This window comes from Gorilla gorilla, chromosome 9 (genome assembly GCF_029281585.2).
Source record: "Gorilla gorilla gorilla isolate KB3781 chromosome 9, NHGRI_mGorGor1-v2.1_pri, whole genome shotgun sequence".
Classification (NCBI taxonomy): Eukaryota; Metazoa; Chordata; class Mammalia; order Primates; family Hominidae; genus Gorilla; species Gorilla gorilla.
In genome coordinates, this window is record NC_073233.2 from 24,562,508 (window position 1) to 24,579,485 (window position 16,978).

General features: G+C 38.7%; 1 protein-coding gene across 1 annotated transcript; it reads left to right on the plus strand.

Annotated features, from left to right (window-relative positions):
* Positions 1 to 12,956: 12,956 nt before the first annotated feature.
* On the plus strand, positions 12,957 to 13,794 carry LOC129525466 (glycolipid transfer protein-like). Its single transcript, XM_055355975.2, has one exon. It carries the CDS (start codon positions 12,987 to 12,989, stop codon positions 13,611 to 13,613), a length of 627 nt encoding a protein of 208 aa, XP_055211950.2. The 5' UTR covers positions 12,957 to 12,986; the 3' UTR covers positions 13,614 to 13,794.
* The last annotated feature ends 3,184 nt before the right edge of the window (positions 13,795 to 16,978 follow it).

A 16,978-nucleotide genomic window follows, 5' to 3' on the forward strand; every position in this document is an offset into this window, starting at 1 on the left:
CTCCACGAAAGGAGCTTTGATGTGATGTCTTTAGTTCAGACTGAGGGTTATTGAGAGAGCCCATTCTGGGAGTCTGTGATATCAATTGAACAGTTCTGGTCAAAGATGTTGTTTATCATGAGGAATTCTGTAGAGAATTTTCACCTGGCAATTGAATCAAATCATGTTGGTTCTCACCTGCAATTCTGCTTATTTTGACATTAGTGATTCTTTTTTTTTGACAGAAGAAAACTTCAATTTTACGAAAGTTTAGATTCTGTCCCTGAAGCCCATTCTGAACTCACTTGGCCTCACACATTGCTCCACTACAGCACTTATAACAGTGTATTTCAATTGTTTGTCCTCACATCTTTCTCTTCAACTGCACTCTGAGGTCTTTAAGAGCAGAGAACATGTCTTTGAATTTCTAGTGCAACAGACTAGGTGTGGAATTTAGAAGAGTATCAGTAACTATTTTTCTCAAGCAGCTTCCACCTGAAAATCACAGGTTTGTCCAGCATCTTGAAAAGGCTGGCTCAGTCACCAGATCTCACTGGAACTCCTACAGGCATCTCCCACTCAACAGAGTGTCCTCTGCAGTTGGTTTTTCTGAGAAGAACTGTTGCCCTTCATTGCAGGTCTGCTCACTGCCCCTGGGAAGAAGAATGGAGGGGATGTGGGAGTCTGCTCATGAGCTGCCTTCTTTCCCAGGCCAATGATATCGTTTCCTCTCGGTTCTATGTCGAGGAAGAGCATGCAAGACATCCAGGAGTGTTCTCCAGAAAGTGAGAAATGATATAAAAGTCTCTAATGGCACTTTTTGGGAGCTGCCATTCATGACTATTTTGTAGGCATGAATTCAACAAACATTCGAACCTAATTCATCAAGCACTGTGCTAATTCTACATAAAAGCAAACACCTTTCAAATAAGTCTGTCACTAATACATCCTATCTCTATATCCAATCCTTTCCACTTCATGAAGAAAATAAATTGATTGATGCTGAGCAAATGCTGAGCCTTTGTGGCCATTCACTGATGCTCTAGTATACCTGGGCTCAAGGGCACTGAGTCATCAGCCTCACAAGAATCAATTGGATCTGTTTCCTGTCCTGCTTCTGCCAATTAGGCTTGTCAATATAATTACCTAATTTATCAAAATACACCACAAATCAATGAAATACGAGTATGAAAGAAGAATTGTGGTTTCCACACAAAGTAATGTGAATGCTTAAAGGGACAATACATGCAGGTTCCAAAATTGTTGTTAGTTTAATAGGTGTGAGCCTGCCAACTCTATCAGATTAAACAAAAATGAACAATATTGAACAATATCCTCAGAGAGAATGCTATGCATCTGATGCTAAGATCTACACTTAAACTAATCCACACTGCAAATCATAGACAATGATTGATAGATATGCTTTCAGCAAGATACAGTAGAATTCTATTTGCTGAACCCTACACAAAGGAGTGTTCTGTAGTCTAGTTCTATTATAGTGGATGAATTCTAGGTAAAAATGAAATATTGATGTTACAAACATGTCCTTTTTTATGAATACCGATTAACAGACATTTTCAGTTAACCTATCCACTTGCATTCCTGAATATACCATTAAGTGGGCTTTTCATAACAGTATCTCTCACTTATTCTACTGTTTATTGTATAAATACATACTGAGCATATTCTATTCTCTAACTTGCATGCCAGACACTTAGGAGTCAAAGTAAACACACCTACATTCACAGAGCTCACAGCCTGTGAAGGAAGGACACTAGTGCAGGAAAGACTGCCTCCCAATGTGACACATGCTATCCAAGAGTTGTACTTGTGGCTCAAGGGTGCTCAGAGGAGAGGGTATCTAAAAATTCCAAGTTATCTTGCTGCCATCCTGAAGAGGAATGCCACCCCCAAGCACTCAGCTGAAGCAGGGCAATACGATTTTAATAAATTAGAGAATGTTCACCAGGTGGCTGCTCATGCAGGACAACAATCTCAGCAACGGTTTTATAATTGATGACATCAAAAGATTAATAGGCTGAATCTTACAACAGCCCTCAGTCAATAGTCCAACATCACACCAATGCACAATTCCTGAAAAGATTGTTAAGAGACCCTGCAGGTGCTTAGGTCACAGGCATTGCAGAACTATCTACCACAATTACCCTGTGTTCCAGCAGTACAAGCCCTTGCCTCCAGGCAAAACCAAATCAGCATCTAGAAATCCCAGGATAGGTAGGGAAGCAGAACGTGCAAGTGCTAGATGCGAAGAACACCTGACCTATTTCAGGGATTTGGGATTCTCAAGCTGACTGCATGGCCAACGTGGGTCACATGCTCATTCCAGGCAAGCCAAACAGATAGTGAGGTTACGGGATTGTCCCAGTCTGAAACTGTGCCACTTGTGCATTTGTGCTCAGGTATCTCTTTTCAGAATATGTATGTAAAGTGTGACTTTACCATAACCATGGACTGAAGATAACTACTGTTGTGATCCTGGCAGCCTGAGAAATTCACGTATCTACAGAGTGACTATAATCACAGTAAGCATATGTTCTTCTCACCTATGTGGCAGTGACCTAGAATCTGAAGAGACTGCTGTGATGCTTGTTCTGTATGACGGTGTGGTATCAGTTGGGCACCATTATCGTCAATGTACCAATACTGACTATGATGGCATTTGTTTCCTGTTATCTAACAACAACAGTAGAGCATAGAAGAAGAAATCTCAATGCTCATGCCCATCATATTGGTCCAATTGTTCCGAAACTTTGCAGGATGCAAACACAAGGAAGGAGAGCAGAGACAGAGCAGATCTCATTCCTGAGTGTGCATGTAGAAGTGAGTTGATCATGGAAGGCTTCGTGTAATAGGTAGAATTTTAACTGATGACTACAATTTACCCAGCATTATTATTATAATAATACCGTCCTTAAATTCTGCCAATCACCTCAATTTTTGTATTGGGGAAGCAGAGATAAATAGGATCTGGACAGATGGAAATGGGAGAAAAGATAATTTACAGTGGCACTGTTAATAAAAGCATAGAGATTTTTAGGGAATGGTGAATAATTCATTGATGAGTTTTATTCCTTGTGTCACCCCATGTATTTGGTCATGGTGGCAAGATCCCTGTTAAATAGAAGGAAAGATACGGTATTTTTCAGACAAACAAATACTGAGAGAATTTGCCACTACCAAGACAGCACTACAAGAACTGCTAAAAGGAGCTCTAAATCAGGAAATAAAACATCAAAATACAACCTCCTTAAAGCCTAAATCTTACAGGGCCTATAAAACAATAACACAATGAAAAAAAAAACAATGTATTAACACAACAACTAGCATGATGAATAGAATAGTATCACACATCTCAATACTAATGTTGAATGTAAATGGCCTAAATGTTCCACATAAAGGATACAGAATGTCAGAATGGATAAGAATTCAGCAAACAAGTATCTGCTGTCTTCGAGAGATTCACCTAACACATAAGGACTCACATAAACTTAAGGTAAAGGGTTGGTAAAAGATATACCATGCAAATATATACCAAAAGTGAGCAGGAGTACTATTCTTATACCAGACAAAAGAAACTACTTTAAAGCAACAACAATTAAAAAAAACAAAGGGGGACATTATATAATGATAAAAGGATGAGTCCAACAGGAAAATATCATAATCATATATATATATATATATATATATATATCTAACACTGTCACTCCTAAATTTATAAAACAAGTACTAATAGACCTAAGAAATGAGATAGATGGCAACACAATAATAATAGTGGACTTCAATACCCCACTGACAGCATTGGACAAGTCATCAAGACAGAAAGTCAACAAAGAAACAATGCACTTAAACTATACCCTACAACAAAAGGACTTAACAGATATTTATAGACCATTCCATTCAACAACCACAGAATATACATTCTATTCAACAGCACGTGGAACTTTCTCCAAGATAGACCATATTATAGGCCATGAAACAAGTCTCAATAAATTTAAGAAAATTGAAATTATATCAAGTATCCTTTCAGACCACAGTGGAATAAAATTGGAAATCAACTCCAAAAGGAATCCTCTAAACCATGAAAATATATGGAAATTAAATAGTCTACTCCTGAATGATATTTGGGTCAACAATGAAATCAAGAAGGAAATTTAAAAATTCTTTGAACTGAGTGATAATAGTGACATAACCTATCAAAACCTCTGGGATAAAGCAAAGTGGTGCTAAGAGGAAAGTTCACAGCATTAAATGCCTACATCAAAAAGTCTGAAAGAGCACAAATAGACAACCTAAGGTCACACCTCAAGGAACTAGAGAAACAAGAAAACCAAAGCCAAACCATGCAGAACAACAACAAAAAAGAAACATTACAGCAGAACTAAATGAAATTGAAACAAACACCACCACCAACAACAACAACAAAAAACAAAGATAAATGTAACAAAAAGCTGGTTCTTTGAAAACATAAACAAAATTGATAGACCATTAGTGAGATTAACCAAGAAAAGAAGAGAGAAGATTCAAATAAGCTCAATTAGAAATGAAACAAGAGATATTACAACCAATACCACAGAAATTCAAAAGATCATTCAAGGCTACTATGAACACCTTTACACACACAAATTAGAAAACCTAGAGGAGATGGACAAATTCCTGGAGATTAAAATAGGAAGAAATAGAAACTCTGAACAGACTAGTAACAGGCAGCAAGATTGAAATGGTGATTTGAAAATTGCCAACAAAAAAATTCTAGGACCAAACTGATTTACAGCTGAATTCTATCAGACATTCAAAGAAGAATTGGTGCCAATCCTATTGACACTATTCCAAAAGATAGAGAAAGAGGGAATCCTCCCTAAATCATTCTATGAAGCCAGTATCATCCAAATACCAAAACCAGGAAAGAACATAACAAAAAAAGAAAACTACAGACCAATATTCTTGATGAATACAGATGCAGAAACCCTCAACAAAATACTAGCTAACCAAATCCAACAGCATATCGAAAAGATAATCCAGCATGATCAAATGGGTTTCATACCAGGGATACAGGGATAGGTTAACATACACAGGTAAATAAATGTGATAAACCATATAAACAGAATTAAAAACAAAAATCATATGATCATCTCAACAGACACAGAAAAGCATTTGACAAAATCTAGCATCTCTTTATGATAAAAAGCCTCAGCAAACTCGGCATAGAAGGGACATACCTTAACGTAATAAAAACTATCTATGACAAACCACACAGCCAACATTATACTCAATGGGGAAAAGTTGAAAGCATTCCACCTGAGAACTGAAACAAGATAAGGATGCCCATTTACACCACTTCTATTCAACATAGTACTGGAAGTCCTAGCAAGAGCAATTAGACAAGAGAAAGAAATAAAAGGCATTCAAATCAGTAAAGAGGAAGACAAACTGCGGTCGTTCACCAATGATATGATTGTATACCTAGAAAACCCTGAAGACTCAACCAAAAAGCTTCTAGATCTGATAAATGAATTCAGTAAAGTTTCAGGATACAAAGTCAATGAACACAAATCAGTAGCACTGCTATACACCAAAAGTGACCAAGCTGAGAATCAAATCAAGAACTCAACCCCTTTTACAATAGCTGCAAAAAAATAAACAAATAAATAAAATACTTAGGAACATATCTAACCAAGGATGTGAAAAACCTCTGCAAAGAGAACTACAAAACACTGCTGAAAGAAATTATAGATGACACAAACAAATGGAAACACATCCCATGCTCATGGATGGGTAGAATCAATATTGTGAAAATGACCACACTTCCAAGAGCAATCTACAAATTCAATGAAATTCCCACCAAGATACCATCATCATTCTTCACAGAACTAGAAAAAACAATCCTAAAATTCATATGGAACCAAAAAAGAACCTGTATAACCAAAGCAAGACTAAGCAAAAAGAACAAATCTGGAGGCGTCACATTACCCAACTTCAAACTATAAAGCTATAGTCACCAAAACCCACGGTACTGGTATAAAAATAGGCGTACAGACCAATGGAACAGAACAGAGAACCCAGAAATAAACCCAAATACTTACAGCCAACTGATCTTCAAACAAAGTAAACAAAAACATAAAGTGGGGAAAGGACATACTTTTCAACAAATGATGCTGGGATAATTAGCAAACCATATGTAGAAGAATGAAACTGGATCCTCATCTCTCACCTCATACAAAAATCAACTCAAGATGGATCAAAGACTTAAATCTAAGACCTGAAACCATGAAAATTCTAGAAGATAACATCGGAGAAACCCTTCTAGACATTGGCTTAGGCAAAGACTTCATGACCAAGAACCCAAAAGTAAATGTAAAAAAAACAAAGATAAATCAATGGGACTTAATTAAACTAAAAAGTTCTGCACAGCAAAATAATAATAATAATAATAATCAGCAGAGTAAACAGACAACTCATGGAATGGAAGAAAATCTTCACAAACTGTGCATCCAACAAAGGACTAATATCCAGAATCCACAAGGAAATCTAACAAATCATCAAGAATAAAACAAATTATCCATTTGAAAAGTGGGCTGAGGACATGAATAGACAATTCTTAAAAGAAGATATACCAATGGCCAATAAACATATGAAAAAATGCTCAACATCACTAATTATCAGGGAAATGCAAATCAGAACCACAAAACAATATCACCTTACTCCTGCAAGAATGGCCATAATTAAAAAATCAAAAAATAATAGATGTTGGCATGGATGTGGTGAAAAGGGAACACTTTTACACTGCTGGTGGGGATGTAAACTAGTAAAACCACTATGGAAAACAGTGTGGAGATTCCTTAAAGAACTAAAAGTAGATCCGCCTTTTGTTCCAGCAATTCCACTACTGGATATCTACCCAGAGGAAAGGAAATCATTTATGAAAAAGACACTCACACATGCATGTTTATAGCAGCACAATTTGCAATTGTAAAAATATAGAACCAGCCCAAATGCCCATGAATTAATAGGTGGATAAAGAAAATGTCATATATATATGCATATGCATATATATATATATATATACACACACACACACACACACACACACACACCATGGATTACTACTCAGCCATAAAAAGGAACAAAATAATGGCATTCACAGCAGTCTGGATGGAGTTGGAGACCATTACTCTAAGTGAAGTAACTCAGGAATGGAAAACCAAACATTGGATGTTCTTACTTGTAAGTAGGAGCTAAGCTATCAGGACACAAGGGCATAAGAATAATACAATGGACTTTGGGGACTGGAGGAAAAAGAGTGGGAGGTAGGTGAGGGATAAAAGACTACACACTGGGTACAGTATACACTGTTCTGGTGATGGGTACATCAAAATCTCAGAAATCACCACTAAACTACTTATCCATGTAACCAAACACCACCTGTTCTCCAAAAAGTTATTGAAGTAAAAAAATAAAATGTATAATCTCAGCTATTTTCAAATGTGTACTACATTATTATTTACTATATTTACCACACTGTGTAATATATCTCAAAGAAAAAAATTATTCCTCCTATTTAATTAAGGTTTTATACTCTTTGACCGTCAATCATTTCTCCATGGGTGTTGAAATTTGTCAAATCCTTTTTCTCTGTTTATTGAGATATTCACATAATTTTTCTCCTTTAATCTGTTAATGTGGCAAATTTCACTGATTGATTTACAAATGTTAAACAAACATTGCACTACTGAGATGAACCCCACTAGCCATTCTGTATTATCCTTTTGATATATTTCAGGATTCTACCTGCTACTACTGTGTTAAGAATTTTTGCATCTATATTCATAAGGAATTTTGGTCTGTAGTTTTCTTATTGGTAATATTTTTTCCAGATTTCGCTATTAAAGATATACATGGTCTCATAAAATAAGTTGGAGAATATTCTTTCCTTCTGAAATTTATGATAAAATATTTGTATAAATTTGGTATGATTTTTCCCTTTAAATATCAACAGAATTTATCCAAGCCTTCTGGATCTAAATTTTTGCATGTGCATGTGTGGAAAGTTTTAATTAAAAATGTAGTATCTTGGCCAGGTGCAGTGGCTCATGCCTGTAATCCCAGAACTTTGGGAGGCCAAGGCGGGCGGATCACCTGAGGTCAGGAGTTCAAGACCAGCCTGGCCAACATGATGAAACCCCATCTCCACTAAAAATACAAAAATTAGCCAGGTTTGGTGGTGTGCGCCTGTAATCCCAGCTACTCAGGAGGCTGAGGCAAGAGAATCATTTGAACCCGGGAGGCGGAGGTTGCAGCACTCCAGCCTGGGTGACAGAGTGAGACTTCATTAAAAAAACAACATCTATATCTATATCTATCTATATATATATACATATATCTATATCTATATCTATATCTATCTATATATATCTTTCACAGACATACAGCTGTTCACATTTTCTATTTCTTCTCATGTCAGTTTTGGTGAGTTATGTCTTTCAAGAAAAGTGTCCCTTTTATCTAAGCTTTGAATTTATTGACATAAGTTTGTTCGTGATAGTTCTTTATTATCCTTTTAATGTCTTTAGAGACTATAGCAATATTCCCACTCTCATTCTTGATAATGATGTTATTTTCTCTTTGTTTATTGTTCAGTATTGCTAAAAATTTATGAATATCATTAATCTTTTCATGGTACTATCATAGCTTTGATTTTATCTCTGTTGTTTGTTTTCTGTTTCACTGATTTCTGCTCTTTATTGTTTCTTTTTATTTTGGTCTTAATTTGTTCATGTTTTTTATACTTCTGAAGCTTGAAGGTTAGATCTTGATTTTTTTTAATTATTAAGTGTTTGATAGAATTCACCAGTGTGGCCATGTGTGCCTGGAGCTTTCTTTGTAGAAGAGTTTTTAATTATAAATTCAATTTCCTTAGTAGATACAGGATTATTTGCAATTACTGTATCTTCTTGATCAATTTTGGGAAGGTGCATTTTTAAAAGAGTACTTCTATTTCTTCTAAATTGTCAAATTTTGACAAAAAATCATTCAAAGGAGCTTTTTATTTCTGTATTTTTAATACTGGTAGTACGTACCATGATAGTCTCTCTTTGATTCCCAGTGTGAGTTTTGTGTTTTCTCTATTTATATTTTTCTTCATTGGTATTGCTAGGAATTTATCAATTTTATTATCTTTTCAAAAATATAAATTTCATCATTATTGTTATTTTTCTATTGTACCTTTGCTTTTTTTTTTTTTTTTTTTGAGACGGAGTCTCGCTCTATCGCCCAGGCTGGAGTGCAGTGGCGTGATCTCAGCTCACTGCAAGCTCTGCCTCCCGGGTTCATGCCATTCTCCTGCCTCAGCCTCCCGAGTAGCTAGGACTACTGGCGCCTGCCACTATGCCCGGCTAATTTTTCTTTTTTTTTTTTTTTTGGATTTTTAGTAGAGACGGGGTTTCACCATGTTAGCCAGGATGGTCTTGATCTCCTGACCTCGTGATCCTCCCGTCTTGGCCTCCCAAAGTGCTGGGATTACAGGCGTGAGCCACCACACCTGGCCCATTTGCTTTTTACTTTTTTTTCCAATCTTTATTATTTCCTTCCTTTTACAGTAGTTCCATCTTATCTTTAAGGGATAAATTCCAAGACCCCCACTGGTTGTATGAAAAGTGTTTCAATTGACAGCAACCAAAACACATTTCTGTTCATCTCTTCAACACAAAAATTTAATGCTTTTTCTATCTTAATTAAGTAATCGTCATGTAATGTGACCATAGCTTTTGCAGTCTGAGGTGCAACAGCAAAACCAGCATGATTTTTTTTTTGCCTCCTTTATGATGTAGCTAGTTTTTACTGTAGACCTTAGCAGCCTCCACATTCTATTTTTTTTTCTTCCTTATTAAGTTGTAAACTTTCACCTTTACTTAGAGGGAGCACTCTATCACTTCTCTTTGGCATATCTGAATTGCCAGCATCCCTACTTCTAATGTTTTGGAGCCATTAATAAGTAAAATAAAGTTTACTTGAACACAAGCACTGTGATACCACAACAATTGATCTAGCAACTGAGAGGGCTACTAAGTAACAAATGGATGGATAGGGTACACAGCATGGATATGCTAGGCAAAGGGGTGAATCACATCCCAGGAAGGACAGAGCAGGACCACAAGAGATTTCATCACACTGTTCAAAGTGGTACATAATTTTAAACATATGAATTATTTATTTCTGGAATTACTGAATGGAGAAAATCTGCTTACCTTTTAAAAACAAACAACTCTTCATTTCATTGATTTTTTCTTTTGTTTTTCTAGTCTTCTTTTCACTTATTTCTGCTCTGATCTTTATTATTTCCTTCCTTCTACTAATTTTGCAAAGTATACATCTGATAAAGGATTAGCATCCAAAATATTTAAGAGACCTCAACAACTCAACAGCAATAAAACAAATGAACCAGTGAAAAAGTGGGCAAAAGAACTGAATAGATATTTCTGAAAAGAAGACTCAAAAATGACCAATAGATACAAGAAAAAATGTGCAATGTAACTAATCATCAGGGAAATGCAAATCAAAACCACAATGAGATATCATTTCTCCAGTTAGAATGGCTACTATCAAAAATACAAAAGATGACAAGTATTGTAGAGGATGTGGAGAAAAGAGAACCCTCATACACTGTTGGTGGGAATGTATTTTAGTACAGCCATTAGGGAAAACAGTATGGAAGTTCCTCAAAATATTAAAAATAGAACTACCATATGTTCAGAAATCCTGCTCCTGGGTTGATATCCAAGGGAAATGAAATCAGTATATTGAAAAGATATCTGCATCCTCATGTTTCTTGCAGCACTATTTACAATGGCCAAGATATGGAATTAACCTAAGTGTCCATCAACAGATAAACTGATGAAGAAAATGTGGTACATATTCACAATGGAATACTATTTAGCCTTAAAAAAGAATGAAATTCTATCATTTCTAGTGACTTGGGTAAGCCAGAGGACATTCTGTTAAGTGAAATATGCAAGGCACAGGAAGAAAAATAGTGCATGATCTCACTCATATGTAGAATCTAAACGAGGTGATCTCACAGAAGTTGAGAGTAAAATGGTGGTTGCCATAGGCTGGGTAGGTTAGGTGAAAGGGGAGATGAGTAGACGCTGGTCAAAGGATATATAATTACATTTAGATGGGAGGAACATCCTGGGTTGATATCCAAGGGAAATGAAATCAGTATATTGAAAAAATATACTGATTTTTTTTTTTTTTTTTGAGACAGAGTCTTGCTCTGTTACCCAGGCTGGAGTGCAGTGATGCAATCTCAGCTCATTGCAAACTCTGCCTCCTGGGTTCAAGTGATTCTCCTGGTTCAGCCTCCTGAGTAGCTGGGATTACAGGCACCCACCACCACAGCCAGCTAATTTTTGTATTTTTAGTGGAGATGGGGTTCATCACATTGGCTAGGCTGGTCTCAAACTCCTGACCTCAGGCGATCGCCCACCTCGGCCTCCCAAAGTTCTGGGATTACAAGCGTGAGCCACCACGCCCGGCCTGGAGGAACAATTTTAAGAGATCTATTATACAGCATGGTGACTGTAGCTGATGATAATATATTGTGTTCTGAAAAATGCAGAGTGGGTAAGTGTTCTCACCACAAAAATACCATATGAGGTAATATATTTGTTATTCAGCTAAATTTATACCACAACATCTATGTACTTCAGCATCACATTGTACAGGATAGATCCATACAATTTGAACTGTCCAGAAACTTTTTTAATTTAATTGCTGAGGAGTATTTCCTTGTATGGATACAGTAAGCTTTGTGTCATTATTCTTGGTGAAAATACATTTGCTTTGTTTCCATTTTAGCTATTAAATAAAGCTGCTATTAACATTTGTCTTCAAACTTTTAAGTGAACATCCTTATCCACTCTCTTGGATACATTCCAAAGATAAATTGCTGGGTGATATGGTAAGTGTATATTTAACTTTTTAAGAAAATTAAAACAGTTTTCTAGAGTACTGTACCATTTTACTTCTCCACTGGCAATGTATAGAAGATCCACTTTCTCCAAATCCTTGCCAATATTTGAAACTATGAGTATTTTTTTACTTTAGCCTTCTAAGAGCTGTATACTGCTGTATCATCATGTTTTCCTCTGAGACCTCTCTCCTGGTCTTGTAGATGGGGTCTTTTTCTCCCTGTGTCTTCACAGGGTCTCCCCTCTGTATGTCTGTGTCCTAATCTCTTCTTCTCATAGGGACATCAGTCATGTTGGATTAAGGCTCACTCTAATGAACTCATTTTAACTTAACTAGCTCTCTGAAGACCTCCTTCCCCAAATACTCATATTTTGAGATACTGGGGCTAAGTACTTCAACATATGAATATTAGAGGGACACAATTCAGCCCATAACAAGGTCTTTTTAAAATATTTGCTCAGCATTGAAGAATATTTCTGAATATTTTAAATAGGTTCTAATTCAAATAACATTATTTTTTAAATGACAAGTAGCTTAATTTGGCAACAGCATGAGGCACAAGAAGGGCAGTGGTAGAAGATAAGGCTTTAATTTTTTAATATTCATACCAAATGGAAATAAATAACAAATTTCATGAAGTAGAGGGAGGAAGAATAAGGATATATTATATGTGCTGAACTCTTTACATTTTATAAGGGATGTCCATTAAGCCACTCCTTAATACTGATAAATTAAAAATAGAAATATGTTTATATTCAGAGCTCATAATTTTAAAAAGTAAGAATAAACAGGGTAGCAAAGGGAAGCCTCTGGAGAACAGATTTAGGGAGTCTTTCACTTTGTATGTACTATGTTGTCATTTGGAATTAAAATACACACATAGATGCATTATCACTGTGATCATGAAAACATACCAAAAAAAGGGCTGTGACGGCCCTGGCGCTGACGGCGGGGGCTGGGGGTGTGGTGTGGACGCCCGCGGTGCCGGCTGGGGCATCACCGCGGGCCTCGACCCCGAAATGGCGCTGCTGGCCGAACACCTGCTGAAGCCGTTGCCCGCGGACAAGCAGATCGAGACCGGGCCCTTCCTTGAGGCGGTGTCCCACCTGCCGCCCTTCTTCGATTGCCTTGGGTCCCCAGTGTTTACTCCCATCAAGGCAGACATAAGCAGCAACATCACAAAAATCAAAGCTGTGTACGACACCAACCCAGCCAAGTTCCGGACCCTGCAGAACATCCTGGAGGTGGAGAAAGAAATATATGGAGCAGAGCGGCCCAAAGTAGGGGCCACGCTGGCGCTGATGTGGCTGAAAAGAGGCCTCCGCTTCATCCAGGTCTTCCTCCAGAGCATCTGCAACGAGGAGCGGGACGAGAACCACCCCAACCTCATCCGCGTCAACGCCACCAAGGCCTACGAAATGGCCCTCATGAAGTACCACGGCTGGATCGTGCAGATCTTCCAGGCAGCACTGTACGCAGCCTCCTGTAAGTCCGACTTCCTGAAAGCGCTCTCCAAGGGGCAGAATGTGACGGAGGAGGAGTGCCTGGAGAAGATCCGCCTCTTCCTAGTCAACTACATGGCGACCATCGATGTCATCTACGAGACGTACACCCAGATGAACGCTGAGCTTAACTACAAGGTGTAAGCATGCCCACCGCTGGACACGCCCCCGACTCGTGGCCACACGGAGAAACGGCAAACCAGAATCACTGTGAATCAAGTCGGTGAGCTGCCCCTGGTCTGCGTCGCCCAGAGCAGCCCAGGGTCCTGCCAGAGTCTGCAGGGGACAGCCCTCGTTTTTTAAGTCTTTTTTTTTTTTTTTTTTTTTTGGTCTATTCTAAAGGACCAGTAAATAATGATCTTACTTCCAAATCTCCTTGGAATTTCACGACAGCACAGACTGACTTTATACCTTCATTTCAGCGTGGTAAAAATCGATTAACGCTTCTAATGAGTCAAGTCCTAGGCTTTTTTGGTTTTGTTTTGTCGCCAACAAGGAACACGGCTCTGGGTGAATGGTGTCATCCACCTCGCTTTAAAAATAAGCACATGATGGCCGGGCGCCGTGGCTCACGCCTGTAATCCCAGCACTTTGGGAGGCCGAGGTGGGCGGATCACCTGAGGTCGGGAGTTTGAGGCCAGCCTGGCCAACATGGTGAAACCCCATCTCTACTAAAAATATAAAAAATTAGCCAGGCGTGGTGGTGCGCGCCGGTAGTTCCAGCTACTCAGGAGGCTGAGGCAGGAGAATCGCTTGAACCCGGGGGGTGGAGGTTGCAGTGAGCTGAGATGGCACCATTGCACTCCAGCCTGGGCAACAAGAGCAAAACTCCGTTTCAAAAAAAAAAAAAAAAAAAAAGCGGCAGGTGGATCACTTGAGGTCAGGGTTTGAGATCAGCCTGACCAACATGGTGAAACCCTGTCTCCACCAAAAATGTAAGATTAGCCAGGCAGGGTAGCGCATGCCTGTAATCCCATCTTCTTGGGAGGCTGAGGCAGAAGAATCACTAAAACCCGGGAGGTGCAGGTTACAGTAGCCGAGATCGCACCACTGCATCCCAGCCTGAGCAACAAGAGGGAAACTCCGGCTCAAAAAAAAAAAGCACGTGACCTTATGAGACTCTCGCTGTGTTGCTATTTTGGTTATTTTAAGGACTATAAAGAGCTGATTTGAAATTATGCAGGGCCCCTATGTGGGATTTTTTTAAAAAGCAAACTGGTGTGTATTCTCATGTGTTTTGCACAGCCCAGCCTCACAGCACTATTATAAACCCTGCTCTTTCTGTCTCGCTAAACAGGGTTGTTTGTCTTCGTTTCTCTGGTTGTTTTTGTTGTTGTTATTGCTGTTTTACAGCTGAAACCAACCAGCAAGCCTTTGATGACCAAGTGGCGTTTCTTTCAAAGCTATAGGGCACAAACAATTGACCATAGAAGACTCTGTTTGCATTCTTCTGCAGAATTATTTCCTTCAGGGACAGATTTTCCAACCTAAGAAACTACCTACTGTGTGTATTCTCTTGATGGGGAGAGATGAACCCTTCAGCTGCTAAGATCCAAGAAAATGCCTCACTGCCTTAACCTTAACTGTTCTTCCTGGCACTAAAAAGAGCTGTATTTTTTAAAGTGCGGGGGCAAACAAAGCAACCCCAAAAGAGTTGATGTGTGTTTTAAAAGAAAAAACCCAATGAGGAGCAATTGGAGATTTTTATGCAGAAACTAAATAATCCTTAATAAATAAATCTCTATTTTGGAATCACAAAAAAAAAAAAGAAAACATACCAAAAAGAGTAGGATCAGGCCATTGTAAGTATTGAATGACCCTATGATCCACTTTATTCTTTAGTTATAAAGCTCCACAATGCAAGCTCTCATTGCTTGATGGTACTACCTAGGCTTGCAGTTGGCAATTAAGGGTCCAGAACAGCAATTACTTACAGGGAGGTGAACCAGAAAGGATGGAATGAGAGAGGCTAATGTGTTAGTGGAAATGGGGTAGAGGCTAAGAAACATCTCAGTGAGAAATCCTGCCTCAAATGCCTCTGGTCTCTAATTTTTCTGTAGTTCTTGTGCAGGAAATCACAAGATGTCCAGCAACTTGATAAGCCTGGCTTAGTCATCAACTTTCACTTCTGCTCCTGTAGGCATCTCCACAATTAGAGAACATAGAAAAATCCTCAGGTAGAAAAGAAATCATATTAAAAAGACACTGTAAACACATAGAGTTTTGTTTTGTTTTGTTTTGTGACGGAGTCTCACTCTATTGCCCAGGCTGGAGTGCAGTGGCGTGATCTCAGCTCACTGCAACCTCCACCTCCTGGGTTCCAGCAATTCTCCTGTCTCAGCCTCCCGAGTAGCTGGGACTATAGGTGCACACCACCATGCCAGCTAAGTTTTGTATTCTTAGTAGAGATGGGGTTTCACCATATTGGTCAGGCTGGTCTTGAACTCCTGACCTCAGGTGATCCACCTGCCTCGGGTTCCCAAAGTGCTGGGATTACAGGCATGAGCCACCATGCGCAACCGTAAACACATATTTATAGCAGCGCAATTTGCAATTGCAAAAATATGGAACCAGCCTAAATGCTCATCAACCAATGAGTGGATGAAGAAAAAGAAACAACATAATGGCATTCGCAGCAACCTGGTTGGAGTTGGAGACCATTATCCTAAGTGAAGTAACTCAGGAATGAAAAACCAAACATTGTATGTTCTCACTTTTAAGTGGGAGCTAAGCTATGAGGGCGCAAAGGCATAAGAATGTTATAATGGACTTGGGGGACTTGAGGGGACGGGCGGGAGGGAAGTGAGGGATAAAAGACTACATATTGGATACAGTATACACTGCTTGGGTGATGGGTGCACCAAAATCTCAGAGATCACCACTAAAGAACTTATTCATGTAACCAAACACCACCTGTTCCCTCAAAACTATTTAAGTAACAATAATTTCATTAAAGAAAAAGGAAAAACAAGAAAAATCCTCAGGCATCACTCAGTCCAAGGAAGGCTGTCCCCATTCAGCACCAGACAACTCTCTACCTCTGGACAAAAGAATGGAGGAAAGATAAGGATATATACCAAAAACTGTCTGATTTCCAGTTATAACTTTTGCTCCAGTTTTATATCCCTGTGCTTATACCTTGGAGTGCTACATGCAGTGGGTCATGGTGCCTCCCTCAGGAAAAGGCAGGAGACATGAGCCCTCCTTCTGGAGGCTGAGTACTGGCAGCCTAAACTATGGCAGTTCCAAACAGAGTCAAGCGGACCTTTCTCTCTTCAGATCCATCTCCCTGTATCACTCCCTTTATTCCAACCATTCAAATCTGCTTTCATGGAAAGAAGCTGCCTCTTACATTCAAGGACTAGGATAACATACAGGCATTGCTTCCCAGAGCTGAACTGCTGTACACCCAGGTTTTATTGCATTACTTGCTTTTCAAAGTTATTCTCCTTTGTATATTTGGAAAGGTGCAGGAAGAAACAAATAGTCCTAACTGAAATAATTGAGGA

Coding starts and splice junctions, on each gene's coding strand:
- LOC129525466 (XM_055355975.2), top strand. CDS start 12,987: ATGGCGCTGCTGGCCGAACACCTGCTGAAGCCGTTGCCCGCGGACAAG.